The sequence below is a fragment of the Amblyomma americanum genome, chromosome 4, assembly GCF_052857255.1.
Source record: "Amblyomma americanum isolate KBUSLIRL-KWMA chromosome 4, ASM5285725v1, whole genome shotgun sequence".
NCBI lineage: Eukaryota > Metazoa > Arthropoda > Arachnida > Ixodida > Ixodidae > Amblyomma > Amblyomma americanum.
This window is the reverse complement of record NC_135500.1, coordinates 118,943,321-118,970,043: the sequence shown is the minus strand read 5'-3', so window position 1 is coordinate 118,970,043 and position 26,723 is coordinate 118,943,321. Positions and strand designations below refer to the sequence as shown.

Genomic DNA, 26,723 nt, shown 5'->3' with positions numbered 1-26,723 from the left:
AAGTTGGGCCAGCATGTACTTACACGTGACGCGTTTCTAAACTCCGTGACACATCGGCGCTGTTCAGTGAGTGCGTGGCGCCTGAGCGCATTTTTTGCTTTCCCAGGTCTTAAATCCCCCCCTCTCCCTCGTCCATCCCTCGGCCGCGCAAGTGTAGGCGCGCCGTATAACAGCTGCGCACATAGTTTCGGCGCTCTCCGGGCGGATGATAAGCTTACCGCCATAAAGTCGAGGGTGACGCGGAGTCCTGTAGACTGGGGCAGCGCTCGCAACAAAACACTCGTGGACTCCCGTGATGCACAGCGGCACACCGTGACGCGTCAGGACGAACAGTGCGCCAGTTTCGAGAGCTCGAGAGAAGCTACCGCACGTTCGCTGCAGTCTTCCAGTGCGCTACCGCTGGACGTCATGACCACAGCAGTGTACGTCTGCAGGCGGACTCCTGGCCTTGTGATAGAGTACAGATACGTGAGTACGCCGCTTCTTTTACGCACCGTGTATTGCGGGATTTTAACGTCCCGAAGCGGCCCAGGCTACGAGGGGCACTGTAGTGGAGGGCTCCGGATTTATTTAAACCGCCTTGGGTTCTTTAACGTGCGCTGGCATCGCACGGCACACGTTCGTTTTTGCATTTCGCCTCCATCGAAATACAGTCGCCGCAAACGGGGTCGCACCCTCGACCTTCGGATCAGCAGCCGAACGCCAAAAGCCTCTGAACCACTGCGGCGATTTTCTTGTTCTTTTACGGGGACAGCTGTTGGACCTGGCTGTGGGCGCTCCCCCGGGAATGTGCCGTTTGCGATCGTGTGGGCATCTGTGGGAATGGGCCTTCCCAGAGAAGGGCGATTGACAGCTATCATTAACCTCGCAGCGGGGAAGAGCAAAAAGTGCTCGAGCTTTTTGTTACCGTCACAGTCGGGAAGCATGTGTACCGCATACCAGCAGGAAGCTATGCCTATACGGTTGATCAGTGTTGATTTTGAAAACCGGGATATCTTCGGCAAGATTGGTTTCAGTTTTTATTTTATTCTGTGTCCGCGCAAGTGGTGAGACATGCACTGTATGCAGCTTCTGAGAAGCAATGTTCCCGCCGTCCCGCGTCTTGGGTTTGTTGATATACCCGAGTGAAAATAGTGCGCTTTTTAACTCTGGGAGCAACCCCGGGGCGCATGATGAAAATCGCAATATGGGAGAGATGTTCCGAAATGACTGCAAGTACTGCAGAGGATATTTTTCACAGTTCTTTAGATTCTCGCTGCTATTCGGCGTTTAAGTGTTTCTTTCTCTCACCGAAATCTCGCTGGTGAGCAGAGAACGACTCAAGGGGCCTTTTAGTGTTTACACGAAAGTATACAGAAAGGTAATCCGCGGTCCGATACCGTAGGGCTTTAAGTCCAAGTTCTAAATGCTCAGTACCTATGGTGCTAACCTTCGCACTTCTGACGCACGTTTTAGCGTAGGTGGAATGCACTGTGATCTGGGTAGACCTGGAAGGAGTATGCTAGTTGTTCATGGCTGTAGTGGAAGCTATAGTATTCGAACGCGAGGAGGCGACCTCCACAAGTATGCTGTTCGCATCCGCTCGTCGCTTCTGCACGACTAAGAACAACTTATGAGACGAAGTACAGTTCAAAAAGATGAAGAGGGGGAATAAAAAAGAAAGAATCGATCAGGACGATCATTTGGTGCCTATAGTGCTGCAGAATATCCCCCTTGTGCACGGGACAAACTGCTCGCACTAGGACCACAAGTAACATCATACCATCGCCATTACTCATGGACCAGAGTTTGCAATAGAAAGGATCGTGGTATACGTGTTTCTATCCTGCCGCAAATGCGGAGGCTTGATGAGGGATAAGGAAAACCCGACACGAAATAAGAATTGAACTGGATAATTTGAGGACGAAAACCGGAGCAGCCGTTCGGTGCCCAAGACTAATATTACGGGACAGAATATGACGACGTCGGTGCTGCGTACTGCACACGTCACATCTCGAACCAAAAATATCTGTCCTTTGATGTGAAGAAGTCAGCGCGAAAACCAGACGAGGGACTTAAGAAGGCACATACGGCATTCACTGGCACTGGTGAATGTCTTACGTGTCTTCTCAAGTCCCTGGTCTGGTTTTCGCACTGACTTCTTCACATCATGCAGCGCCAACTAGCCCGGCAGCATGCTCTCTTGAACCGATATTTCCTTAGACATGTCCAGAATACATTTCTTGCGTCCCGTAATCCCAAGTCACAGTTTAACGTGCAGCCACTGCAGACCCTGTAAACCCTGTGTATTTAGAACGCTTTTGAGGCACGCCAAAGGAACGGACAGTTTTTACCGCACCCATATTTCGTCCGCACGCCCCAATCCGTTAACTACTCCGACTTTTGTTACTTTCCTGTTGCTGCTTCTGAAGCATAAATGAGAGGCATAGGCCAGGTGACTTCTGACGGAAAGTCTTCCTGCTTCATTGCCCTCAGCCGATAATGCTGATTATTCTCGCGCACATACTACACAGGCATTTGCAAAGATCGCTGAACAAACGACCATCGATTTCCGCCGCACAAAGGCGTTCAGTAACGGATGGTTCGATTTTTGTCGGCTATGCAAATGTATGCGCGAAGCCCGCGAAGAAGTACAGGAAGCCTAGTATAAAATGATGGGCCATGCACTCGCATGTCTGTACCGCAGAGACACGTGATATGCGCGCTATAGAAAGGTACTGGGCGCTGAAGCTGGCCGTGTGACTGCGGCTCATCTCAGTTGGGCTGAAGCAGGTAGAGGATGTCAGCAGTCGTTAAGTATTTGTCGTAGTGTGCAATGTTACGCGTATGACGCCGAACAAGGGGTTGTTGCAATCTGCCTTAAAGTAAAGGGAACCGATTGCCTACAGTTTTCAAGGTTCCACACAAGTCTTCATGACATGCACACAGCAAATCTTTGAAGCCAACCATCGGAACATTTTAAGGCTTCAATCGCACTCACAGTTTGCACACGCTCACGCTGCAGCATCTCGATGGTCCTAGTGTGGGGGAAAGTTTCATTCATTCATTCATTCATTCATTCATTCATTCATTCATTCATTCATTCATTCATTCATTCAGCTCTATGTGCTCCTCATCACCGTAGGAGGTGAGACAACGTACTATTCATCGACCAGGTGACATCTGAATGACCGCATGTGTACCTTTCTCTCTGCCGACGAGCACAGAAATAGGAATGGCCACAAACGGTATGCGACGTAGCAGCAGTACTTGAACGCCTTCTCAATTTCTCTACTCAGGAGCGTGATATTAGCGGAACGCAGCAGGCACAGTAAACTTAGTTTGTAAGTATAGCTAAAAATTTCGCTCCTTTCGAAAATTCGGTTTCTCCGAATGGCCTCGCGGTCCTAGGTAATGTTGTTATCACTGCCGGTTACATCAAAATTCCGCTTCCTTAGCCGTTCTTCGCCCTTCTGGTGGCGACAGCCACGATAATCAAGAGCCTACACACACAAGCATACAAGTACGTATACACATAAACACGGTCACGTGGTGCACCGCGCACGTGCTTCATCATCAGCATCAGCGCGCTGCCAGATGTCATGCTATTTCAACTGTATTTCTCCACCTGTCATCCTCGCACACAATCTCGCAAGCAAACAAGAATGTAATCCAAAGGTCGTACGCAGCCTGTTTCATGTGTCAACGGAATTTTTCCACGGGCTCTGCGCAGCGACCTTCGGAGTGAAACGCTACCGAATCGGTACATGCGTTGTGTTAGTGGGCTTCGCATGCCCTGCAGGCAAGGCCTAGTCAGAACGGTAGCAGCACGCGCGCACCTGTAGGACCAACCGCTGACGTGCACGTGTGTACTGAGCGCAATACCTCCCGCGCACAGCACATGCACGGCCACTTAAGCTTGGATAACATAGCGGTTCGTTTTACGGTGCTGCAGCGATCGTGAGACGTTTGCATGGGAAGTTCTTGACACACAGACTTACGGCTTTATTAATCGTAAACTGCCGACCTACGCGCGGCTGAAACCCCGTAAAGCTCTGGAGCGTTAAAGAGGTGAACGCCTATGGCGCCAGGTTTGCTTGCTGCCGAGCTGTGCCGCGGATTCGAGACTGCTGTCCGCCGCCTAAGTAAATAGCCTTATAAAAATGGTCGATAGATTGTCTATAGACTTGTTATAGACTCTATTGCCCTGCTATAGATATTTACTTTTGTCTATTCATAGTCTATAGCCTCTCCATAGAAAAAGTATATTAAATGTGCATGGCCATATATCTACAGATTGTAATAGACTATCTTTCCTTTAATTAAATTGCACTCACTCCATACATAGACTCTCTATAGGATTTTTATTGCTTGTAGACCAGTCTATAGAGTTGATCTATAGAAAGTCTATAGGCTTTATAGACAAAAAATCATAGGCAATATTTAGACTGCCTTTAGGATTTCTGTTGCTTATAGGCTAGTCTATAAGATTTAGTTATAGAAAGTCTATAGACTTTATTGGCAAAATCCATAGGCAATATATAGACCATCTACAGAAATTTTCGTAAGGGTAAGTCCGAAATGACACTTTACTTGAAGACGGAGCACCGTAGCACGTCGTCGACTCTACACTGTGCAAAGTGACATCGTAAAGAGTAAGATGTACTATTACGCAATAATGAGACACTGCGCAATGTCCAGCTCAAACGCAGAAATTAGTCTGTCCTACTGACATTCGTTTGCGGCCACTAGGGGCAGAAATAAGAAATGTGCCGTATTTTGCACTGCTATTAGTGATGCACGGTTTAATTACCTCCTGAGCGTGGAATGAAAATATCGTGCAATGGTATAAATTAGCAATGGCGGGTGATTCTATTCTGTACAAAAGTATCCGTTCTGCCATAACTAATAATAGTGCTGATGATGTCACCTTTTCAATCCCTATAAATATGACCAACCCATCCAGCGACATTTTTTGCTGCCCCTCAGCTGCTGGACTATCAAATATACCTGCATTCCGGTATTCAAAAGGATGATAATCCCTGGCAGAAACTTTCCGGACTATTTTTATACATTTCTAGTAAAATTTGGTGGGAATACTAATTCGGTTGAAACCCTTTGGCGTTGTGCAGCGCACAAGGCAACTTGTTTTCTGGCCTGGCGCTAGTCCACTAATAGTGCTTTAGCAGCCTTTGTTGAAAAATGGAATGAAATTTACGAAAGGAACAGCGCTGGATATACGTTTCAATCATTTTACGAAAGCGGTGGAGAGTATACTGATAACAGGATTTCTTTTTCCAAAATTCAACTCATTCAAAATAACTGGGACTGTCCTTCGATTAACTCGAACCTGCATGAGCAGCGAAAAACTAACAGTACGGCAGGCATTTTAGCCATAGCACAAATTTATCTCACAAGAGTTCTTCAGGGCTCCGTTTCTGGCCCAGTTTTAATTTACATTAACCACCTCCCCAACTGCCATACCTTCTCTATACTACTGCGTTTCTTGGTGCGTACGCATATTTAAGCGCCCTAACCAATCAACTGGAACTTAGCCTTGAAACCTCGCTCAGGTGGTTTCGAGTACTTAATTAACAAAAAAGCTAATAATTTTCAATCCTCGTAGATCTTACCTTTCCGGTGTTCTTCCATTGCATGTTATGACCTACCCATCAGATCAGCACGCATCGAAAGAGATGGTTTCTTGAAGTTCACTTTACACATTCCTGTATTGCAGATTACTATATATATATATATATATATATATATATATATATATATATATATATATATATATATATATATATATATATATATATATATATATATATATATATATATATCTTATGCTACCTATGGCATCAAGACTGCCAGAACCGAGACCCCCGTTAAGCTATTAGCAGACAAGGCAAATGAAATGAGGGGCTCGTTTGACTAACATATTAAGGAAGCCAACAGTCACCGAAACCAAGGTGCATACGTGAATGTTTCTTTTTTTATTTTTAGTGCCAATCAACCGGTTTAAAGAAAATTATTTATAAAGCAGCAGAAAAACAACCATGCTGCCGTTGGGATCCGAACCCACGACCTCCGAATATCGCGTCCGGTGCTCTTACCAACTGAGCTATGGCGACGGCTGTCCAATCTGCTGCTTTCCTGGTATGTTAGCTTAACGGGGGTCTCGGTTCTGGCAATCTTGATGCCATAGGTAGCATAAGAGGGCTCTCGCACAGTTTCCGCCCTCGCCGTTAGATGACGTTCTACGTCACACTTGCGGTATTACAGGACGTGCTACGTCCACCGCTATGGACGAGGGTGGCGCTTGTGAACACTCTCAAGGTTCGCTTACACGAAAAAAACATACCACGAAAGCAGCAGATTGGACAGCCGTCGCCGTAGCTCAGTTGGTAAGAGCACCGGACGCGATATTCGGAGGTCGTGGGTTCGGATCCCACTGGCGGCATGGTTGTTTTTTCTGCGGCTTTATAAATAATTGTCTTTAAACTAATTGATTGGCACTAGAAATTTAAAAAAAGAAACATATTCCCCTATGCACCTTGGTTTCGGTGACTGTTGGCTTCCTTAATATGTTTGTCAAACGAGCCCCTCATTTCATTTGCGTTGTCTGATTTGCGTGTGTGTGTGCGTGTGTGCGTGCGTGCGTGTGTGTGTGCGTGTGTGCGTGCGTGTGTGTGTGTGTGTGCGTGTGCGTGTGTGCGTGCATGTGCGTGCGTGCGTGCGTGCGTGTGTGCGTGCATGTGCGTGCGTGCGTGCGTGCGTGTGCGTGCGTGAGTGCGTGCGTGTGCGTGCGTGTGCGTGCGTGCGTGCGTGTGCGTGCGTGCGTGCGTGTGTGTGTGTGTGTGTGTGTGTGTGTGTGTGTGTGTGTGTGTGTGTGTGTGTGTGTGTGTGTGTGTGTGTGTGTGTGTGTGTGTGTGTGTGTGTGTGTGTGTGTGTGTGTGTGTGTGTGTGTGTGTGTGTGTGTGTGTGTGTGTGTGTGACTTTTTCTGAAGGCGCGTTATCACTTTCACTTAAGCATCTTAACCACACTCTATTATCCCTTCATTCGTAGAAAACTAAGTTATTTCGGGATTTTATGATGTCTGACATCATTTTTCAGCTCGCACCGTTTAGCTTGCGCAACTTGAGCTTTGTGTGTGTCCGGATCTCATGTTCGTATTCTACCGCCGCGGCCGGTGGCCTAGTCGTTTGAGCGTCTGCTTCGCATGCGGGAGGTGCTGGGTTCGATCCCCAGTGCCGCCGAGCACCGACCGGTGATACAATGAGTACAAGCTTTCCCCTGCCTGGTGCTCGACTTATTCAGGGTGAAATGCTTGGGAAATGGGTCTTTGACCCCACCTTGACTAGAAGAAAAAACCTGGTGTCATGGCGCTCTTTGGCCACAGATGCCCTTGCGCCATAAAAATTCATCATCGTCATCATGTTCATATTGTCCCTTTAGTGCTGTGACACAAGCTACAACCAACTCGCCCGGACCTGTACCGTTGTAGCTTGCGCAAAACGAGGCCATTCGCATTGTTAATTGGAGCCGGCGCAATGCTTAGGTTAGCCAATTTTATAGGCATTTTAAGAAATTGAGTGTGCGCGAACGAAACATTTAAGGCTGTGCCTGTATATTGCCATACAAAGTCATACTCTCCTTGAGCCCATTCACCAGCATCAGGTGATCAATACGAATGTAACGGGACTTTTGTCGAGGACTTGTATTGCATTGATTACGTTTTCAGACTGTTCGTTTCTTGGCGATTTGACTGAACTGATTATGGCATGATCAGTGAAATGTCTTTGCTATCATTTAAACGCAGTCGCTGGTCATTCCTTTATTTGTGAAATTACAGCATATTGCTTACATCTCAGTTATGCATCCAACTTGTAGTTTCCCTTATGTATGCTATTTTATTCGCTTTCTTATGTGTCTGAGGCTTGAAACTGCTAATTACTTTATGCCCGTATTGCTAATTACTCCACTAAGGCATTTTCCACAACTGTTCTCTTACTTGCTGTTATTGCAGTGGTTTCCGTTACGGGAATGCTGTTGTCTCTTGTAACTAATGTTCACCTATGTTGTGTTTAGGAGGACCAACTGCACTATTCGCAGTTCGAAATCTTTTTCTGTACTTAGTTCGGAGCACTCTATCGGAATTCCGCGCACGTATAAAATAAACTTCGCTTCACAAACAAAAATACAATAAAATAGTTTCATAACCGTTGTGGGATCGACACTAGATATGGGTAAATTTTCGGTCCAGACCCATCGCGCACGCAGCTTACGTGCTGGGAAAGTGGCGCGTCGTTCTTCTTCTTCTTCTTCTTCTTCTTCTTCTTCTTCTTCTTCTTCTTCTTCTTCTTCTTCTTCTTCTTCTTCTTCTTCTTCTTCTTCTTCTTCTTCTTCTTCTTCTTCTTCTTCTTCTTAGTAAGCATGGCACATAACCACGCGGGGGGATTGGCCAAGGTTCAGTAGATAAGTATTTGCGCTGGGAAAAATTGGCGTGAGAAGGCTAAATCACTATAAAATTTTAAACTGTCAAATGAATTAAATAAATATGAATTACCAAAAATAGAATTGAGCATTTTTGGACATGCGACAAAATTTTGTATACAGCTAACAAGGTAATCGATCAGTTGCACTTATGTAATCATGAAGGTAGCCGCAGAGACTGCTTAACGGGAATCCCTTTGCGCTCGCACCGAACGAAAGAATAATTGGGAGAGACAGTGGGAGTCCTAACCTCGAAAGAGGGACCTCCAAATACTGTTTTCTCTGAACTGCGAACCACCGGCAAGAGAGGAGAAAATGATCTATTGATTCAACTTGCCCACATGAGACACAAAGATTTGTCGCAGCGAACCAACATCTGCATAAGTACAAATTTAAGTAAGGGATTCTGCATCGCAGAAGCGTCATTGACACCTCACAAAGCCTTGATTTACACCACCGGATATTCCATGGGAACTTTAAGTAGCTAAAATCCGCGGTATTGAGCAATGGGTCACTCAGGTTGGCTGAAATATGTTGGAAGCGCTGGAAACGTGCAAACGTCGTTATCATAGCCTTGCTTCTTCTTTTTTTTTTTAATTTGAAGACTAGCCATGCGGCATAAAAAGAGGCTGCCGAAAAGCTAGAGTAGGCCGTGGAGCCTATTCTCTTCAAGAAACCTTAGCAGGCTCCGGCTCTTAGTGTTGTCCGTTAGCCACAAGGGCAGATGTTTCACCCTTGCAGTTGTATATGTGCAAATTCCAGCAATCGTCGTCTTCTTGAGTTCTGCGCTTCTGGGAAAATCCACAAAGGGTGGCGAAGATCCACCTCAGAAGCCGTCGTGGAACACTTGGGACATGTGCTGAGCACTTCCAAGGCAATAAAGAAAGCGCGCAAAACACGGAAAAATTCCGAGATTAGAGCAGGGTGCGCTGATAGTGAGAGCCGTGTGGAAATCTTTAGTGCAGCACGGTCGTTTCCAGTGTGTCGCGTCCTTGACAGCTCACGGTGTATGCATAGCAGGCGCGCAGTATGAATTCCATGCAGTCCTGCCGTATATTACAGGTGGGGGAAGGAACAAAAATGAAATCTACCATGATTTCGTCTATCTTCCTTCTTTGTTTTTTTTTTATTGCGCATTTAGTTGGCGTTATCGGTGTTTGATACAGCTGACAAATTTAAATTTGAAGAATATGATTAAAACTGAACGCTTCATATATGAAGCCTTCTGAGGGTTCTCCGAATTTTTTTTATTACAGTGTGAAAACTTCTTTTTCCAGTCATCTATTTATATTGTGTTTTATTCTGATTTGTATTTATTAATGAATGTTATCTGCCAGTTTTTTTGCACTTTTTGCTGTACATTTAGTTACATGAGGTCCTCCTGATAGTTACCTTGGTACCTCCCTTCTCTACTAACAGAACAGACATGGAACGTTTCATATAATGAACTCGCATTGAAAAACGCTTTTAAGATAAAAAAAATGACGGACGATTTAGCATGGTTAGACCAAATTCAAATTAGGTGGGCTAGTAATTCAGTTGTCACTTCGTTCCCGATTTCGGTTCGAGGCGCGATTTTCAAGGTCTAGCTGTTTTCAACGTCACTGAGTGGGGGCCTAGTGCTTGTAAGAGGGAGTGAACCCGCCTTCGGCTTCTTATCACCTCTCAAAATCAACCAGCTCCCACGTGTGCTGAAAACTGCGTTACGTGTTTGCAGCAACTCTAAGGTTTCTGCATACCATATTACAAATATTATTATTATAACTACGTCTGTGCCTAAGCTAAATATTTCTACAAAATAATCTTCTCACTCCACGTAAAGCCGCTTCGCGACAAAAAAGTGTAATAGATCGAATTATAGAAACTGCAGCTTTCACTTCGAAGTAAAAAAATTTGTTTTGAAGAAATGTACGGGCGCAGCAACTGCTTTAGTTCCCTGTGGGCACTTCAACCGCGCCGTCAGGGGAGGGAGCAAGGCGGGAGTGAAATAAAGAGGTGGGTATAGTAGAGTGCTCCGAAATGATATTCACCACCTGGATTTCTTTAACGTGCACTGACTTCGCACTTTGAAGGGATGAAAGTTACAATAACGGACACAAATGGCTGGAGCTCTGCACTGAGGCAGAGAAATGCTTGAGGAAAGGAAAAGCACAGTAACTGTCTTACTTCTTCGGTGGATGGTGGTAGGGGTGAAAAGCATTTATTTAGCTATATATACAGAGAGGTGCTCGGGGAGAGGCCCCTAGTGGGTCTCGCCCTTTACAGTACAAAGCGGAGTTCCTCTCTCCGGGACCCCGCTGGTCCGACCGCTGCACTGGTCCGCCGGTCAAGGGCGCTGCAACATTGTCCTGACTGACTGACTGACTGACTGACTGACTGACTGAAAAACTGTGTTCAAAATATGTACAGGGAGCGAGTGGAGCGGTCATTAATTAAGAGGCCGTTCCTTGCAAACGCTATGGGCTCCTCACTACAGGAGCCCATTGGCTGTAGCTGCTGTTCGGGCCCGCCCAAGGCGTTGGCCCGCCCGACCAGGGCCTTTCGGCTCGCCAGGTCAGAGCAGCCGAGCAGGGCCGCCTCCCAGTCCTCTCGGGTGGGGTTGGGGATAGGGGTAAGGTTCGGAGTTGATTGGCATGCCCACACCATGTGGTAAATGTCCCAAGACTTTTTCCTACAGTGCGGGCACTCCATGGAGCTTCCTCGAGACCACCTGCGCCACCATGGGCGCTCTAAGCATCATGGGGCGGAGAGCTACCGACTGCAGAACCACAACTTTTAGCCAAAAATAATAAAAAATAAACGTTTGATAATCAAGAATGCGCTGACATTCAATATCCTGTCTATAAATTGCAACAAACGAGCAGAAAAGCATACAAATGTAAAGTTTTCCCAAAATAAGCGGTGGCTGGCTCTCCTATTGGCCAAGTATTGCAGACAACAAAAGCCAATATTTCGTGATTAACAGGCGCACTTTTAAAAATAAGTATGTTTTCAGAAAAAAATGTTATCGCTGTAACACTTTAAGAGGTTTTTTAATGGCATTTCGGAAACCAAAAACCTTTTATTGGCGTCGTGTGCTGTTGCGTTATCGCTACTAGGGTGGCTAGCCACCCTATCGCTACTATGGCTTTTGCGCACTACGTTTGCGCCAAAGTCGTCTGCGCAGTGGACGGAACGGGACGTCTTAGTAACGCCACTCTCTGTTCCTGAAGAAAAAAAAACCGACTGTCCCGCACCAAGTAGCTCACCGCCCCATGATGCTTTGAGCGCCCATGGTGGCTCAGCGCCGCCAGCTTTCCCTCTAATTAATAATAAGAAACTCTATGGCTGTAGGCCCCTCGCCTAAATGACGGCCAAAAGGTCTTGGCTCCTGGCGTCGTCTTCGGCCAGTTGGACGACCTTTGTCTGAGTCTCCGGATCGGAGCTGAGTAGGAGAGCCTCCCATTGGTCAAGCGAGATTATTTTTTTTCCCTCCAGGGGGGCAAGAGGGCATTTCCAAAGAATATGGTTCAGATACGCTTTGTCGTTACATAGCTGGCACTCGTTTGAATACTGTCCCGGATAATAAAGACTACACATAACCGGGTTCGGGAATGTATGAGTTTGGAGACGGCGCCAAGAGGTGTCCTGACTCTGTCAATGATTTATCAGTGGAAGGGGGGGGGGGGGGGGGGAGGGGGTGTCGGCGGGGGTACTTCGCTTTTTTGAGCCTGCAATGCTGTGTGATCTCTGTGTAACACGCAAAACAATCACTGTCTGCGAAGCCCTCGGTATGCCCACTGGCTCGGAAAGCAAGACCTCGAGCCAGTCAGTTCGTGAGCTGCTTCATTCCCAGCCAGGGATGCGTGTGCAGGTGTCCAGAATATGTTAATTTGGTGGCCGTCCGTTGCGGTCCGCAGGATTTCGCTCGTCAGGGGGCGACGCTCCCTTTGGCAAATTTCGCCGCTATTACGAGCGCGATGGCGGCTTCTTCCACGATTTCGGGACTGCCCGACGTGATTGAGGCGCCGGCGCTAGCTACCGCTATCACCATTCTCCCCTTTCCGCAGTTAGTTGCGTCCACGTAGGCCACACCTTGTATCGGATAGCTTTTGAAAAGCCTGCCGAGGACTTCAGCCCGTTTCTCTCTGCGATCCTTGTGGTGGACGGGATGCACGTTTTTGGGCACTGGCGGGATCATGAGCCAGTTGCGCGCTCTCTTAATCATGCCCACTTTGTGGCCTCGCTGACTCTCGTAGTTTATTCCTGGGCTCGCTAGGATTTCCCTGCTTGTGACGCTTCCCGACAGCCTTTCGTGCTGCGAGATTTGTACGGCTTCTAAACTTTTATACAGTGTGTTGTGGATGCCTAGTTCTAGTAGTTTTACGGTGGGGTTCTGAATAGGTAAACCCGGTGCCTTCCTGACACCTGTGCGAATGTTTTTAAAAAAATTATTTGTAATTTATAAAGTTCACCCAGAGCTTTGAAATCTGACTCGAATACTCGCAAAGACCACCTGGAGAGATTTTTTCCTGTAGAATATATGACCATCAAAATGATTTCAGGGTCCCTTTAAACATCCCCAGCTGGTAAATGTTATTCCGGTGCCCTCTACTTTCTTTCTTTCCTTCTTTCTTTCTTTCTTTCCTTCTTTCTTTATTTCTTTCTTTCCTTCTTTCTTTCTTTCTTTCATGCCCAACTACCTTCCCTACGGGCGCGATTGAGGTGTCCACCGAAAAGTGAAACAATTGCTGCGTCTTTCATTTCCTAAAAAAACAATTATTAACATTCAGGCTACCATATAGGTTCGGTATATATACACGCTCGAAACTCACAAAAAGAAGCAGAAGACATTTTTTTGTTTTTTTGCTGACGACGGCCAAGTATTCGGACTTCCTATGAAGCAGAAGAGTCGGTCGCTGCCATCTGAAGCTGGAACAGGTGCACGGGCCGATGCACCGCGATAACAATAAAGTATCAACGCAGATGTCGACCAAATGAAATAACCAAAGTAATAAAACCATCTGTCATTGCAGTCAAAGACGCCATTTACGAGACATGCGCACATGGCGGCCCGCTGTGCCCCTAATCAATAAGGTCCACCTATTCTAAAGGTCTCTAATGGGTCGATGGAACCGTATGAACTCACGCCGTCGTCATCAATGAATGGCAGAAACTTGCGTGCACTGAAAGCGAGCAACAGGGCGATGCCTGCATGCTTGGAAGTGTCGTTGACTACCGTCGGCTAAACAACATCACTAAAAAGGATGTGCACGCGCTGCACAGAACTGACGACGCCTTGGATCGCTTATGCAACACTAGTTATTTCTCCTCCGTGGACGTCAAGTCAGGATACTGGCAAATTGAAGTAGACGAGAGGGACCACGAAAAGACGGCATTCATCACTCCAGACGGATTGTACGAGTTTCAGGTGATGCCATTTGGTCTTTGTTCGGCACCCGCGACATTCCTCAAGGCTCATGGATACCGTTCTTGCAGCTTTGAAGTGGCAGACTTGTCTGGTCTACCTGGACGACGTCATCGTTTTTGCCCCGTCTTTCGAGGAGCACCTGCGTCGCCTCGAGGAAGTATTGCAGGCCATAACGTCATCAGGCCTTTCTCTAGAAGCCGAAATAATGTGATATTGCATACGAAGAGTTTTTTAGGCCATGTCGTGAACCAAGAAGGAATCCTTCCGGATACCAAGAAAACATCCGCCATTGCCAATTTTCCACCGCCGCGTGACCGGGAGGAAATTCGTCGCTTCCTCGAGCTATGCGCGTATTACCGCCGCTTCATGGAGAATTTCTCTAAACTTGCCTCACCCCTTAATGATCTGACAAAGGCGCATGTACCGTTCAAGTGGGAACCACCTCAGCAGATGGCGTTTCAAGAGCTTCAATGCCGCCTGCAGTCACCCCCAGTGCTGGCGCACTTTGATGAACTTGCAGACACCAGGGTCCACACCGATGCGAGCTACGTTGGTTTGGGCGCTGTCTATAGTTCAGGTTCAGCGGCACCACATGTCATCGCCTATATATGCCAGCCGCGCACTATAGAAGACAGAAGCCAACTATTATGCCTCCGTAAAAAGAATGCCTCGCCATCGTGTGGGCAGTTTCGAAGATCAGGCCATACCTTTATGGCCGCTCTTTCAAAGTAGGGACCGATCATCGGCCGACTAACTTCACGGATCCCTCCGGGCGCCTCGCACGATGGAGCCTTCTACTTCGATTCCACCGTCATTTACATTTAAGTCCGGTCGCACACACGCAGACGCCGACTCGTGCTCCCGCGCAAGAGCCTCCGGAAGACGCTGCTGATGACGATGAAGTCTTCTTGAATGCAATAAATGCCAACGATTTCGCCGAGCATCAACGCGCAGACCCCGACCTCCGCGACATCATTCGTTATCTTGAAGGTGCCAGCCGGAGAGTTCCTAAAGCCTTCGGGCGAGCTTTGTCGTCCCTGTGAACCTACGCGACGAAATTCTTCACGCCTTGCCATGAAGAACCAGCTTCCGGTCATATTTTATTTATTTATTTATTTATTTATTTATTTATTTATTTATTTATTTATTTATTTATTTCATACTGCAGACCTTGTTCAGGTCCAAGCAGGGTTCAGGTTCAATCAATGGAAACAGGCAACAATAAGTCATTCCAGTCTGTTATAGTTCGTGGAAAAAATGAAAAATTGAATACATCCGTCCGTGCAAAATAAGGGGTTAGTGAATTCGGATGACGGTGTCGAGTAGGCAATGTAACGAGACCGACAGGATGAAGGGTTAATTGCTAAATCTCTATTAAACAGCACGGAAAGAAACGGCAATCGAAGATTTTTTCCTTCGCTGCTCAAGAAGCTCATGGAAGACAGTTGGGCTAGTTGGTGTGCTGTCTCGTCTGTTCCTTTTGCCTCTGTCCTCGTGCTTTCCACGCTAGTTGCAATGTCGCAGTCAAGAAGCTCAATGCCATTATAACTCGTTATTTATGAGAGATAGTCATATCGAGAGTATTATGAATAGATAAATCGCACAGGTTTCCTCTGTACCCTTTCACGACATTTCATATTTTGTTTAGTAAACGGGTCCCAAACAACACATGCATATCCAGGTTTAGGTCTAATTAGTGAAGCCAGCCACTGAAGCCAGCCGGATCTCTCGATCCCATTGAGCCGCCTTCGCAAGCGTTTCAACAAGTCGGCATCGACTCGCTCTCATCCTTTCCTACATCACACTCCGGAAAAAGGTGGATAATAGTAGCCACTGATTATCTCACGCGTTATGCGGAGAGAGTAGCACCACCATCGAAGTAGCCAAGTTCTTAGTTCATCAAATCGTCTTACGTCATGGCGCTCCACAAGTTTTATTTACGGACAGAGGGGCTGCCTTTTCCACGGAGCTCCTGCACCATATTCTAGTTTTCAGTCACACCAGTCACCGTAGAACGACTTCTTATCATCCCCAAAGTAACGGGCTGACGGAACGTCTAAACAAGACGCTTGCAGACATATGCCTTCAGTGAACCAGAGGAAGGAGCATTTGGGCCTTTAATACCTTCATACAATATCAGGCGACTGGGTAGCGAGGTCGAGCTGCAACAAAACGTTCTTTTCAGGAACTCGCGTCCCGCAAACTTTTGTCCCCGATAGTACGTGCACGTGGAACATAAAACCTGGGACGACGACCTACGCTACGCCACGTTCGCGTACAATACAGCCGTACAGGAAACAACCAACATGACTGAGTAATATACTTGTTGGGGGGCTAGTTGGTGCATGTTTCCAGAAAAGTGTTGTAGCGCCGAAAAAGACAACACATAGCATGCGAGACGGGACAGGCGCCTGTCCCGCCTCGCTTGCTATGTGTTGTCTTTTTCGGCGCTACAACCCTTTTCTAGAACCAACATGACACTGTTCAGCCTAGTTTATGGACGTCAGGTGACGACAACACTCGATGCCATGCTGTCTCATGTCGACGATCATCCAAATGACGACGTTGCGTCCTTCTTACAACGCGCCGAAGCTGCCCGCCAACTCGCACGGGTTCGCGTTCAGGACCAACAGGGCCAGGACGCGCAACGTTACAACCTACGGAGGCGGCATGTGGAATACCACCCAGGTGACCTTGTCTGGGTTTGGTCCCCAAAACGACGACGCGGACTGAGTGAGAAGCTCTTGCGCCGCTATTTCGGTCCCTACCGAATTGTGCGACGCCTTGGAGCCCTCAATTATGAAGTCATCCGTCACGAGACTCACCAATCTCGACGCCACCACCGGCCCGAGATGGTCCACGTGGTTCGCCTGAAGCCCTGCTACGCAAGGACACCCGAACTCTTCTCGTGTCCCCCTGCTTTCGTTTCAGCATCGGGTCTGTGCTTTCGGAGGAGGGGGCTAATGATGCCAGCGCTCGTGCAGACGAACGCGCCAATTAAGAAAAAATAAAATGTTGTGGAAGCGCTCGTCCAGGTCTACGCCACTGCCGACCCTCGGCCGCTCAACACCAACGTGACAATATTACCTGGCGCAGCACAGAATACGTTAGTCAATTTCTATTTCTCCTTCATAGTTTCGCACCTGTAACGTCCCAAAACTTCCTGCTTGTTATCGCCGATGACTTTAGCCGCATCATACTTGGGAACACGTAAGTATGCGGACTGTCGATTTCTGACCCCATGCTGAGCTTGGAGTTAGACTGCGTCTGCTCTCTGGCTACTACAGGAATGACAAGGAACTAGTCTTGTAAAAATATTATTTTCGCTAAAAACGCACTCGGGACTCCGCTGTGTTGACTGTTCAGAGAGAGAGAGGGTTTATTGATAGGAAAGGCAGAGAGGTAGGCCTGAAAAATAATTATCTGGCCTGCTACTCTGCTCTGGGGGACGGGAAGAGGAGATAAAAGAAGGTCACGATGGGGGACGATGATGATGGGAGGAGGCAGATTAAAAACTACTTTAAAGAAAAAAAAAGGCACACTTTCTGACATCACAAACGCGAGACAAGGTCCGTGTCGCTCAAAAAGCGTGAGAGCGCTCGCGTTGCCTTTACAGTTCTAAAACTATCTGGCCAAGCGCCGAGGATCAAATCCTCAGAGAGGAGCGATGTGTTCATAGGCTTCAGAGCAGATACGAGTATGAGTCTTTCACGTGCATACGCTGGACACGCCACTAAAACATGTTATATAGTCTCTAGCACGCCACATGTGGTACATTCCGGGGAGTCCGCTTGTGCTATTAAGTGCAAGTATTTGCGCGTGAATGCCACGTTTAAACGTAGTCTACGGATAACGCATGCAATAGGGTGAGGTATTCCGCGAGGAACTGAAAAGGTCATCGTCGGATCTAGCCGTTTAAGACCACCTGGGAATGCCGTCTGTCTGTCTGTCTGTCTGTCTGTCTGTCTGTCTGTCTGTCTGTCTGTCTGTCTGTCTGTCTGTCTGTCTGTCTGTCTGTCTGTCTGTCTGTCTGTCTGTCTGTCTGTCTGTCTGTCTGTCTGTCTGTCTGTCTGTCTGTCTGTCTGTCTGTCTGTCTGTCTGTCTGTCTGTCTGTCTGTTGTTGCCAGGAAGGAAGAAAAGGAAAGTGCACAGGCCTGCTGTACTTCTCTGAATCAACATACTTATGCGTGCACTTAGTTTGCAGCGGAATAAAAGAACCGCGTTTTTTCCATAGACGGTTTATCCAGCACTTACACACACGCGTACTTTGATAAACGCGGTAAGAGCATTCGCCGCATGGTGAATATATCTTTTTAGTGCACATGTACGTTTAGACAACGCCTCGTCGATACCGTGTTCCCATGAAACGAGCAGTGACATCAGCGCGCCACCTGCTTAACAATGCGTGGTGTCGGGACACTTGTTTTGTACCAAAGGCGATCGATAAATTTTCGAACTGAAAGTTAATAACGACTTTCCGATATCACTGAGCAACGACTAAGGCGAGATCGACTTTCTTATTTATTTGGTAAATTTATTATGCACTTTCTTCAACGTCTATACTGTGTTAAGTTCCATAGTGAAATAAATTTTCTGCGAACAATTGCGCAAAGCGTCTCTAAACTGGTTCGCTTAAATGGCAGCTCAAGAGCACATCGTTTTCAATCGAACATGATTGGCGAAAATAATAAATAAACAGGGAATATCAGGAACTCACGAATAACTGGAAATATATCGGATACATTGCCCAGAAAAAAGAAACGCTAGCATATATCCTCGCTATCGCACTGTGTTATCTTTGCACGGTTTGTGTACGCTGCCTATCCTCATCGTGAACGACATGAAGTGTTTGTGCTCGTTTCCCCATACTGGCGTAAACAGTGCCAATGGAAGTTTTTGCTGTGATTAATTTGCGTCAACGGACGCGGTCGTATCACTGTCAGTAAGCGCAAACTCCGGCACCTTCGAAGCTCTGCAGTTTGCTTTTGGTCTGCGAGTGTGCATAGTTTTGGGTCAACGGAAACCTCCATTTAGCTGCTCGAAGCCCTGGTAACGTCACCTCGGCACACATGCCTCGATCGAGGTCCTTTGTTTTTACCTTAGCCTCAATGCCGTGCCATAGAGCTGTGCGAAAGCCGGCTCAGTACACTGCATTAAGGGTGCAACTTTATTGCAGCCTACTGATCGATCAGACGGACTAAACTGAGTGTGGACGATGCGCACAAAGACTCAGTGACGGCGACAAGAAGAGGCGATGGGTGAGGATGAGGATCAGTGAGTGGTGGGCTTCATGAGGATCAATGCCATAGAGGAATGGCATGCCTGCCTAAAATTAGAATAGCCCTCCCCACTCTCTCCGCTCCACACCTCACAAATATCCTAGCGCCGTCACTTCAAAGATCCGCGTACTATAGTTGGATATAACTCAAGAACGAATTAAGCGGCTTTCTCCCGTCAAAGAACTCCCTTCCAGCCAATGCCGTCGGCTGATTGTCATGAACCCGCTAGTGTGACAATATGCAAAGGGCGAGCGGCGCGACAATGCAGGAAAGGGGGTTGTACCGACCATAGAGAGGGGAAATTATCTCCCTGCATTGTCACGCCATCAGGGGGACGAAAATCGGCCGACACCACTGGCAGGAAGGAGGTCCTTTGACGTGGAAAATCCGCTTCGTTCTTGAGTTGCAAGTACCCGAATAATATATGCTCGCCAAGTTTGCGGTGTGCACAGCTGTTTATCACGGAATAAGAACAACAAGCTCCTAGCACTGGTCGAATTCGGGTTTGTAGAACTCCCCAAGCCGGGCGTTTACAAGCAACCGTTGCCAAATGTACGTATATCAGAATAGCAATTAACTGAGGTCCGAGTTCGCGGTCGCCCAACACACAACATTGGAGTTCAGCCGGCGTACTGAGATCATGTGTGAGCGTTTTAATACTTGAGTTTTATACCAGAATACTGAGTAAGTCTCGCGCTGGCGCGACTGGGCGACGTAAACTGTTCTGTTTACTTTTGGTACACCTGCGCCAAATGTATAATGTGCTCGCACGCCCCGACATTTAAAGCAGTTAAAAGTGCCCACATAAGTGCAGAAAAGTCTGCGCATCTTCCTCGGGAGCTGCAATCCCTGTGCGACTCTGCCGCTAGCGTGAGCGTAGTGCGCGCCAGCGCTGAGTAAACACACTGCTCAGCTGGCCAAGCTGCGCGGCTGTGCGTCACTCGACGCGAGTGCGCGACATGATCTACAATTTTGAATCTTTTTAGCGCGTTTAGTATCGCAGGCTGGCAACAGGGAGCGGCGACTTCCGCTCTTTTTTCTGAATCCGGTTTGCGCTTCTTTTCTGCTTCTCGTGCAAGCTGTTTTGTTTTCGCGGCAACGTTGATTTGTTTGTTGTCCTTGTTTCATACCTTGTAACCTGTTGATAACAAGATCAGAAGCCCGACCATCACGTTTAAATGCTCTACTCTGAGTTGGTGGAAGCCAAAGATGATTCGGAGGAAGAAATTTATGACGTGAGTACAAGGTCGGCAGCACCTCATGGTTTTTCCAGAAACTTTCGCTGACACGCGTCGTGGAATTGTAAAGGAAGACAGTAGCTAAACAAAGATTTTATGACACTGTGTTTATTATATATCTGGTCTTCAAATGCCCAACGTCATTATGCAGCTCTCTAAGCGAACATGCCCTCGGTAGTGGAGAACAGACCTGGCGTATTGCACCTGCTTGTGTTGCAACGGCGGCGACAACAGCTGACGCGTCATGTTCGCTTCATGTCGGCTCCGCGGTGCTACCCGCCCGTAGCCATCATATTAAAAAAGTACTATAACCAGGATTGTCGGGCAAACTTTCACAGCAAGCTTCAACTTACGCTGTAACTCTTTAGCCACTCGTTTCCTGGTCCGAAAGTGCTCCTGGTGTTCTGCTGGTTTATCAAAGGGAGTCACTATATTGCACGATAAAGGTCTCGTATCTCCACAACGGCGCACACATTCGCGGAGCTGCTCACTTCGCTGCTGATTGTGGCAAACGGTACAGCGGAGCAAGCGAACCCCACAGATGCCATGGAAAAGTTTCGTCGTGGCGTGCGCTATCTTTTGTACGCTCGCCTGTTGCTGGAAAATACCCAGCCCCGGAAGGGCGCGTGGTCCTGTTTTACAGTAACATAACCAAGTAGTCTGTCGGGCATACCCAACTGTCCAATGTTTATTTATGATCGGTGAAATGGTGAGTCGGTGCGCTACCTTTTGGCGAAGCATCTTACCTCCAGCCGTCCATATGCGGTAATTAAGTTCGTTTACCTTGACCCTGCGTTAACTACCATACACGATATGACGTCAGACTCCTACCGAAATCCATGGTTTCAGAAAAGCCTTCCTCGTCGAGCCGGCACCGCTTTCGGCGCTTGTCGCTACTATTCTCACCTCACGGGAGTTATAACACCCCCGCGCTCGGGGCCTGGCGAAAGCGATTGTGTGTTGTTTCGTTCGCGGTCTGGGCGAGTTGTCAGGCGCGTTGCGCGAAGCAGAGAGACCTGTGACTCAGGCCCGTAGTCGTACGCCTGGTTTCGCGTTACGAACAAAAAAAAAAAAAAAGCAAGCGTCGTAATCGAGGAGCGCTACGGCCGAGAAGAAACCGCGCGGACTCTCTCCCACTACCACTCCGTGCCAGTTGCAGTGGCGAGGGCGAGCGGCATAGAGACAGATTGCCGTGACACCACGTGATGCCTTCTCTACGTAACGCGCGGCAGCGGTAAAGGCGGCCGAGTAGCGCGCCTTCGCACCCGCCAACGTCGTGCAGTCGCGTGGTTGTGAGCGTGTTGTCATGGAGGTGAACGGAGACGTCGATCGGGATGAGCGAACCATCAGTGACGTTTTTCTGAGGTTAAGTGATGTCGGCCACAGTGCAAATGTGAGTTCCGTGCCTGATTGCATGAGCATTGCCGGACTGAAAAAACATCAGCATTGAATAGATGTTGCTCGCCAGCCTAGTACTTTGCTTTGTAGCACGGCAAGTACAGATCGGGTGCTGTGGATTTATCCGTCTGCATATCTGCAGTACACCTTGCTTCAGGCAAAAATGAAGTCTGCCAACAATTGTGTGTGCTTCGTGTTAGGATTTCGTGGCATATGTTCAGAATTTGCCTGATGTATTTTCGGCCTCTGTCGTGCCATATCAGGGATGGCACCATTAGATAGTCGCTTTCAAGTGCTGCTGGCCCAGATTTAGCCGTCCACACATCCTGAAGCCTGTAGGGGATTTACAGCTTTCGAAATGTGTTGAACATGCAGCATTTTAACTTATCACTCATGCGCGTAGTCTCCGTGTTTGCATAAGCAGTGTAAGGTGACTGGTTCTCTCCATGCGAATAATTTCGCAGTATTTTTCAGATATGATGCATTGCATGCACCTGCACATTTGCTAGCGATTAATATTTGCAGTAAAAAATGTCAAAGGGTAAAAATTTTGTGCCATGTTCAGGGGGAAAAGAAAGCAGAGGTACAAAGCAAGTTTCCTAGTATATAAAGTGAGAGAATATTATTAACATATATATTATATTATTATTGAAGAAAATCTGGGCGTTACAGCAGGGAGTAGTAAAATTTTAATAACTGAACTCGAAACAACCAAGTGACATATGCTGGGATATTTTTCATCAGCTGACCAGTGCCCATTTTTTATTGCTTTCAGGCAAAAGCAAAACATTTGGTTAATGCTTAATTTTATAAAGAGCTAGTTTTAATTTTTTTTAGCTATTTATGGTCTGTGCTGTTTGACATCGCTGGTTGGTGTGTATGGTGATTAAAGTTTCCAGACATCTGGGCATTTGCTGTAGCTAAAATACTGAATATACTGAATACTGGATAATCTAGTTGGTCGATAGAAACCTACGGTGCTCTGTGCATTCTGCTTTGACCGATTGTGTAAAGATTAAACGCATTGAACCCACAAATCAGAAACTTGAAGGCGCTTGATAGCCAGACTGTTGTTGACCTTTGTTTTAACCAATAGTGGAAGCTTTAACCTGTTCTTTCCTGTATAGAATTACCACGTTATCTAGTTGTGCTAAAACCCTCTTTTTTTTACTTTTGCTGAGGCTAACGTGTATGGGTGGGCTGAATGATAGCCGCAGGTTTATCTGTTGCCTTTGATAGAGTAGCATTGCTGAGCAGCGAATATCAATCAGCATTCAAATGCATGGGGCGGCTGTCTGAACAGCACATGTGCTAGTTGAATGCAACTTACGTCCACAGCGAAGCTGTGCCCACAGTCAAGACCACCATGCAGAATTTCTCCGAGGCAAAAAAAAAAAAAGTAGGCTTTTGTTAAAGCTTTTCTTGTTGCCTGAAAGGAAGCTAACAAAGAGAATTAATTATAAGCTCAAGAAATTTGATGCTTCTGGCTTATTTAATATAGTCACTCATTTACACATTGATTTCGTTTACTGTTGTGATTGGACAGCGGAGTAATGCAGTACACCGCAGACTATTGCCCGTAATTATCAACTGCAGTTTTTTTTTTTTTTTTTTTTTCAAATTGTATCTTGCAATACTACAGTTTTGCTTTTATAGGGGCAACCATGTTGTTTATTATGCATTGTTAAAGGGACATTGACGACAAATTGAAGTTGTTTTGTATCAATAAAGTACCACATTCTAATGGCAAAGAGGCTACTTGGTCTGAAAATAGAGATTTTATACTTTTCAGGTGCCATTCGCCCTTTCAATTCAAAACACAATTTTTCTTGGCCTAAGTAGCATATCCAGGCATCAAGAAAGGTAATTTGTGAGTATTCCAAGGGAAAACACCAATAGTTAACTTTTTACACGTGTATAAAAAATTTCTTACAAGCTCAGAATAGCTGGAAACTGTGATATTAAAACACCAAGATTTATGAAACCAACTCCCTGGTGATCGTAGAATCATTTTGGGTTTCGAAGGTGCTGGTGGTAAAATCTGTTGGCAAGAAAATGGCAAAAGACATGCGACCAGGCTCACTGTATTGTGAAATTATTTTTTCTGCCTTTGCTAGCTAACATAAAAAAGCGTCCCATTTGAATGGTGGAGGATACTAAATTTTCCTGAAACGAGGAAATCAGTGCTGACTAGAGCGCACTGTGAGAAAAAGAACTGCGAGTTTGCAAAGTGCACAATTGTGTACAATGTGCCTTAAAGGGATAAGCTAGAAAAGACCACAGAAATCAAATAGAGCTATTATTGACGTTGGCTGATGTAACAAGATAAGCTAGAAAAGACCACAGAAATCAAATAGAGTTATTATTGACGTTGGCTGATGTCACAAGCAAAGTGCGGTGACGTCATGACTGATTTTTCACGCGAATCTCTGAGGCTGGGCTGCGCCGCCATTCACTTTCAAATGGCAGTCATGAAATTTATTTTAGTTTTGACATCATAGGTTTCAGTCAAGTTTCTATGTTTCAAGGTTTATTTTTTTCCAGTCATGTTCATGGCTGATGGGGAGGGAACCAAAGCTCCCAATCATCCGGTTGCTTCGATTAGCAGTTCAGCGAAATGATTTCAAATTTATTTGTGCGAATCATTGAAAAACCGGTCATTGCGAAACAAACACAGTGATGGAATCTTTTGGCTCATTATATTACACAGACTTGTGAGTAGCTTACAAATGAAACTAACTAGAAAAACTGATAATGAAAGATCATCAAATTGTTTTACACAACACACAGCACAGATACACAAGAGAAATTTGCTAAAGGAGCAGTTTCCAGATGTCATTGATTGCAATAGATGTAATTGATGACAAGAATAATGTCCCGTTTGGAAATGTCGTTTATTTATCAACAAACGCATCTCTTGCTACTGAACAGACATCGGTGTCGCCGCGAATAGCCATCCCATTTATTTTTACTCGGAACGTAAATTGTATGAAATTCACCTCAGTTACCCTTTAAAGCCCTGCTTTTTGTTTGGAATCAGAAAACCAAAGCTCATATATATATGTAAGCTTCTGTATATAGCCAAGGTGTAACTTTGCATGCATGCATTCAAGCCATACTTTATTAGATATTTAAAAATAGTGCTTATTATTATCAAAGTGGAGGTTGTCAAACAGCTGTTATGAACAGGTCCAAGCTATATGTCCCTGAAATTTCATTAGGGGCTCAAATCTCCTACATCTTTAAAACATAACTTTGTATTTTCTCTCTCAATGTATTGCTTTTGCTTTTTTTTACTTCTAATGTTCAACAGTCAATCAAAAATTATTAACTGCTCCAAAGTAGGCAATGTAATAAAGTTTTACTAACTAAATAAAATGGTCTAACAGTGTGCTAACGTGTGTAATGTTATCCACTTGAAAAATCTGTTAGGTTGACTGATTCCACGATGCTTATTGCATATGTGTGTTTATAGCAGGAACCGCGGTGTCTAGTTCTCAGCATTTCAGTACCATGCCAGCGTGAGTAAAAGACTTGGGCGGAGTGCAACACAGCTTACAGTGCCAGTTTCCCTTTTTTTTTTGTCTTTTTTGGGTGCATGCACCCTGGCTTGTTTTCTCAGCGTTTGCTTCATTGTACTCTCACCTGTAAATGTGCAGAAACGAAAGCAGCGGAGAAGTTTATGCTTGACATATCAAGCATGCACAAACTGGATTGGCCATTCATGGTCAGTCAGTCAGACAGATACTGAGGGCAAATTTAGGTTGACGTGTATCCATAATTACCATGTTCTGACAGCTAAGAAGCTACTCTCACTGAATATAGAGTTTTGAAAAGCTAGAACAGGCAAAAAGAAATGAAATACAAGCATTGCTACTGCCAGCCACTTTCACAAGCAGACTGTGGTGGCCTCTAGGCAGTTTGTTTTACTCGAATCTCTGAGGAAAGGCTGCACTACCATTTACTTCTGAATGACGATCACAAAGTCGTTTTCATTATCGATGTCACAAGTTTTAATTGAGTGATGGGGAATTTTTTTAAAATTTGAAAATCCGATTTTCTATCAATAAATACGTCTTTTGCAGCCAAAGAAACATTAAAATAGCTACAAAGAAATAAGCAGTGGACATTTCCAAAGAACAAAAATGGGATGTCCTCGGTGCTCCCCTAACTGGTGAAACTAGTTTAGAAGGCGTCCGCTGGGTGTTTTGTTTTGGGTGTGCAGGGAACACCCCTCGGCCGCTCAGATGGGGACAAGGAGAGCGAGACAAGTCCTCTCTTTCCAGACCGGCTGCACGACGTGGAAGGGTCCTCCTTCACAACCCCCACAGAGCATGAACCTACCACGTAAGCACTTGCCACATGCTGCTGAAGCCCAACAGAGTGGTTGCAGGCTGGTTACTGCAGTATACCTTTTTTTTTCTTTTTTCCATTGATGAGTGAAGACACCTGGTGGTCTTGGAATTGTTAGTCTTTAAAAAGTTGTAGCATGTAATATCCCACACTGCCAGTGATGTCTGACTGATATCTAATCGCCGTATGTCCAAAGCTGAATCCGAACATCCACGGGAAGAGTGACACACATCTGAAGCCAGACGCCGTAATTGGCAAAACTGCTGGACTTCCAGGGGACTTCCTTCTCAGGAACAATTTATAAACTAGGTCAGAAAGAGGGAACAGAGAAAAATCACTGCCTTGCGCATTGAACCACCAGTAGATAGTGTGCGATTGCTGGGGTGAGATAAAGATCACAGATGGAGAGGGGGGGGGGGTTAGTGGTTGGTGATATCAGTGGTAACAGTGGTAAAGCATATTCCAGCTGCTTTGTCTGACATCTCGTTTTTTTTTTTCATTGTTTGTACAGTGATCATTATGATGAAAGTACCTTTGTGTTTTTGCTGCCACATTTGTCCTAGAAATAA

At 46.2% G+C, this 26,723-nt stretch overlaps 1 protein-coding gene across 4 annotated transcripts in view; it reads left to right on the top strand.

The window, feature by feature from the left end:
• Nucleotides 1-314: 314 nt before the first annotated feature.
• The window catches only part of LOC144128275 (proton-coupled amino acid transporter 1-like), a 49,571-nt gene continuing 23,162 nt past the window's right edge, over nucleotides 315-26,723 (top strand). Inside the window, exons 1-2 of one of the 4 annotated variants that reach the window (XM_077661564.1) lie at nucleotides 315-468; nucleotides 26,027-26,148. In XM_077661564.1, the coding sequence (XP_077517690.1) occupies nucleotides 409-468; nucleotides 26,027-26,148 (182 nt within the window). In that variant the 5' untranslated portion in view covers nucleotides 315-408. Of the gene's footprint in view, nucleotides 469-20,187; nucleotides 20,401-20,972; nucleotides 21,113-21,629; nucleotides 21,797-26,026; nucleotides 26,149-26,723 lie in introns of those variants that run through there. The other 3 variants (XM_077661562.1, XM_077661563.1, XM_077661561.1) reach the window with 3 other exon arrangements.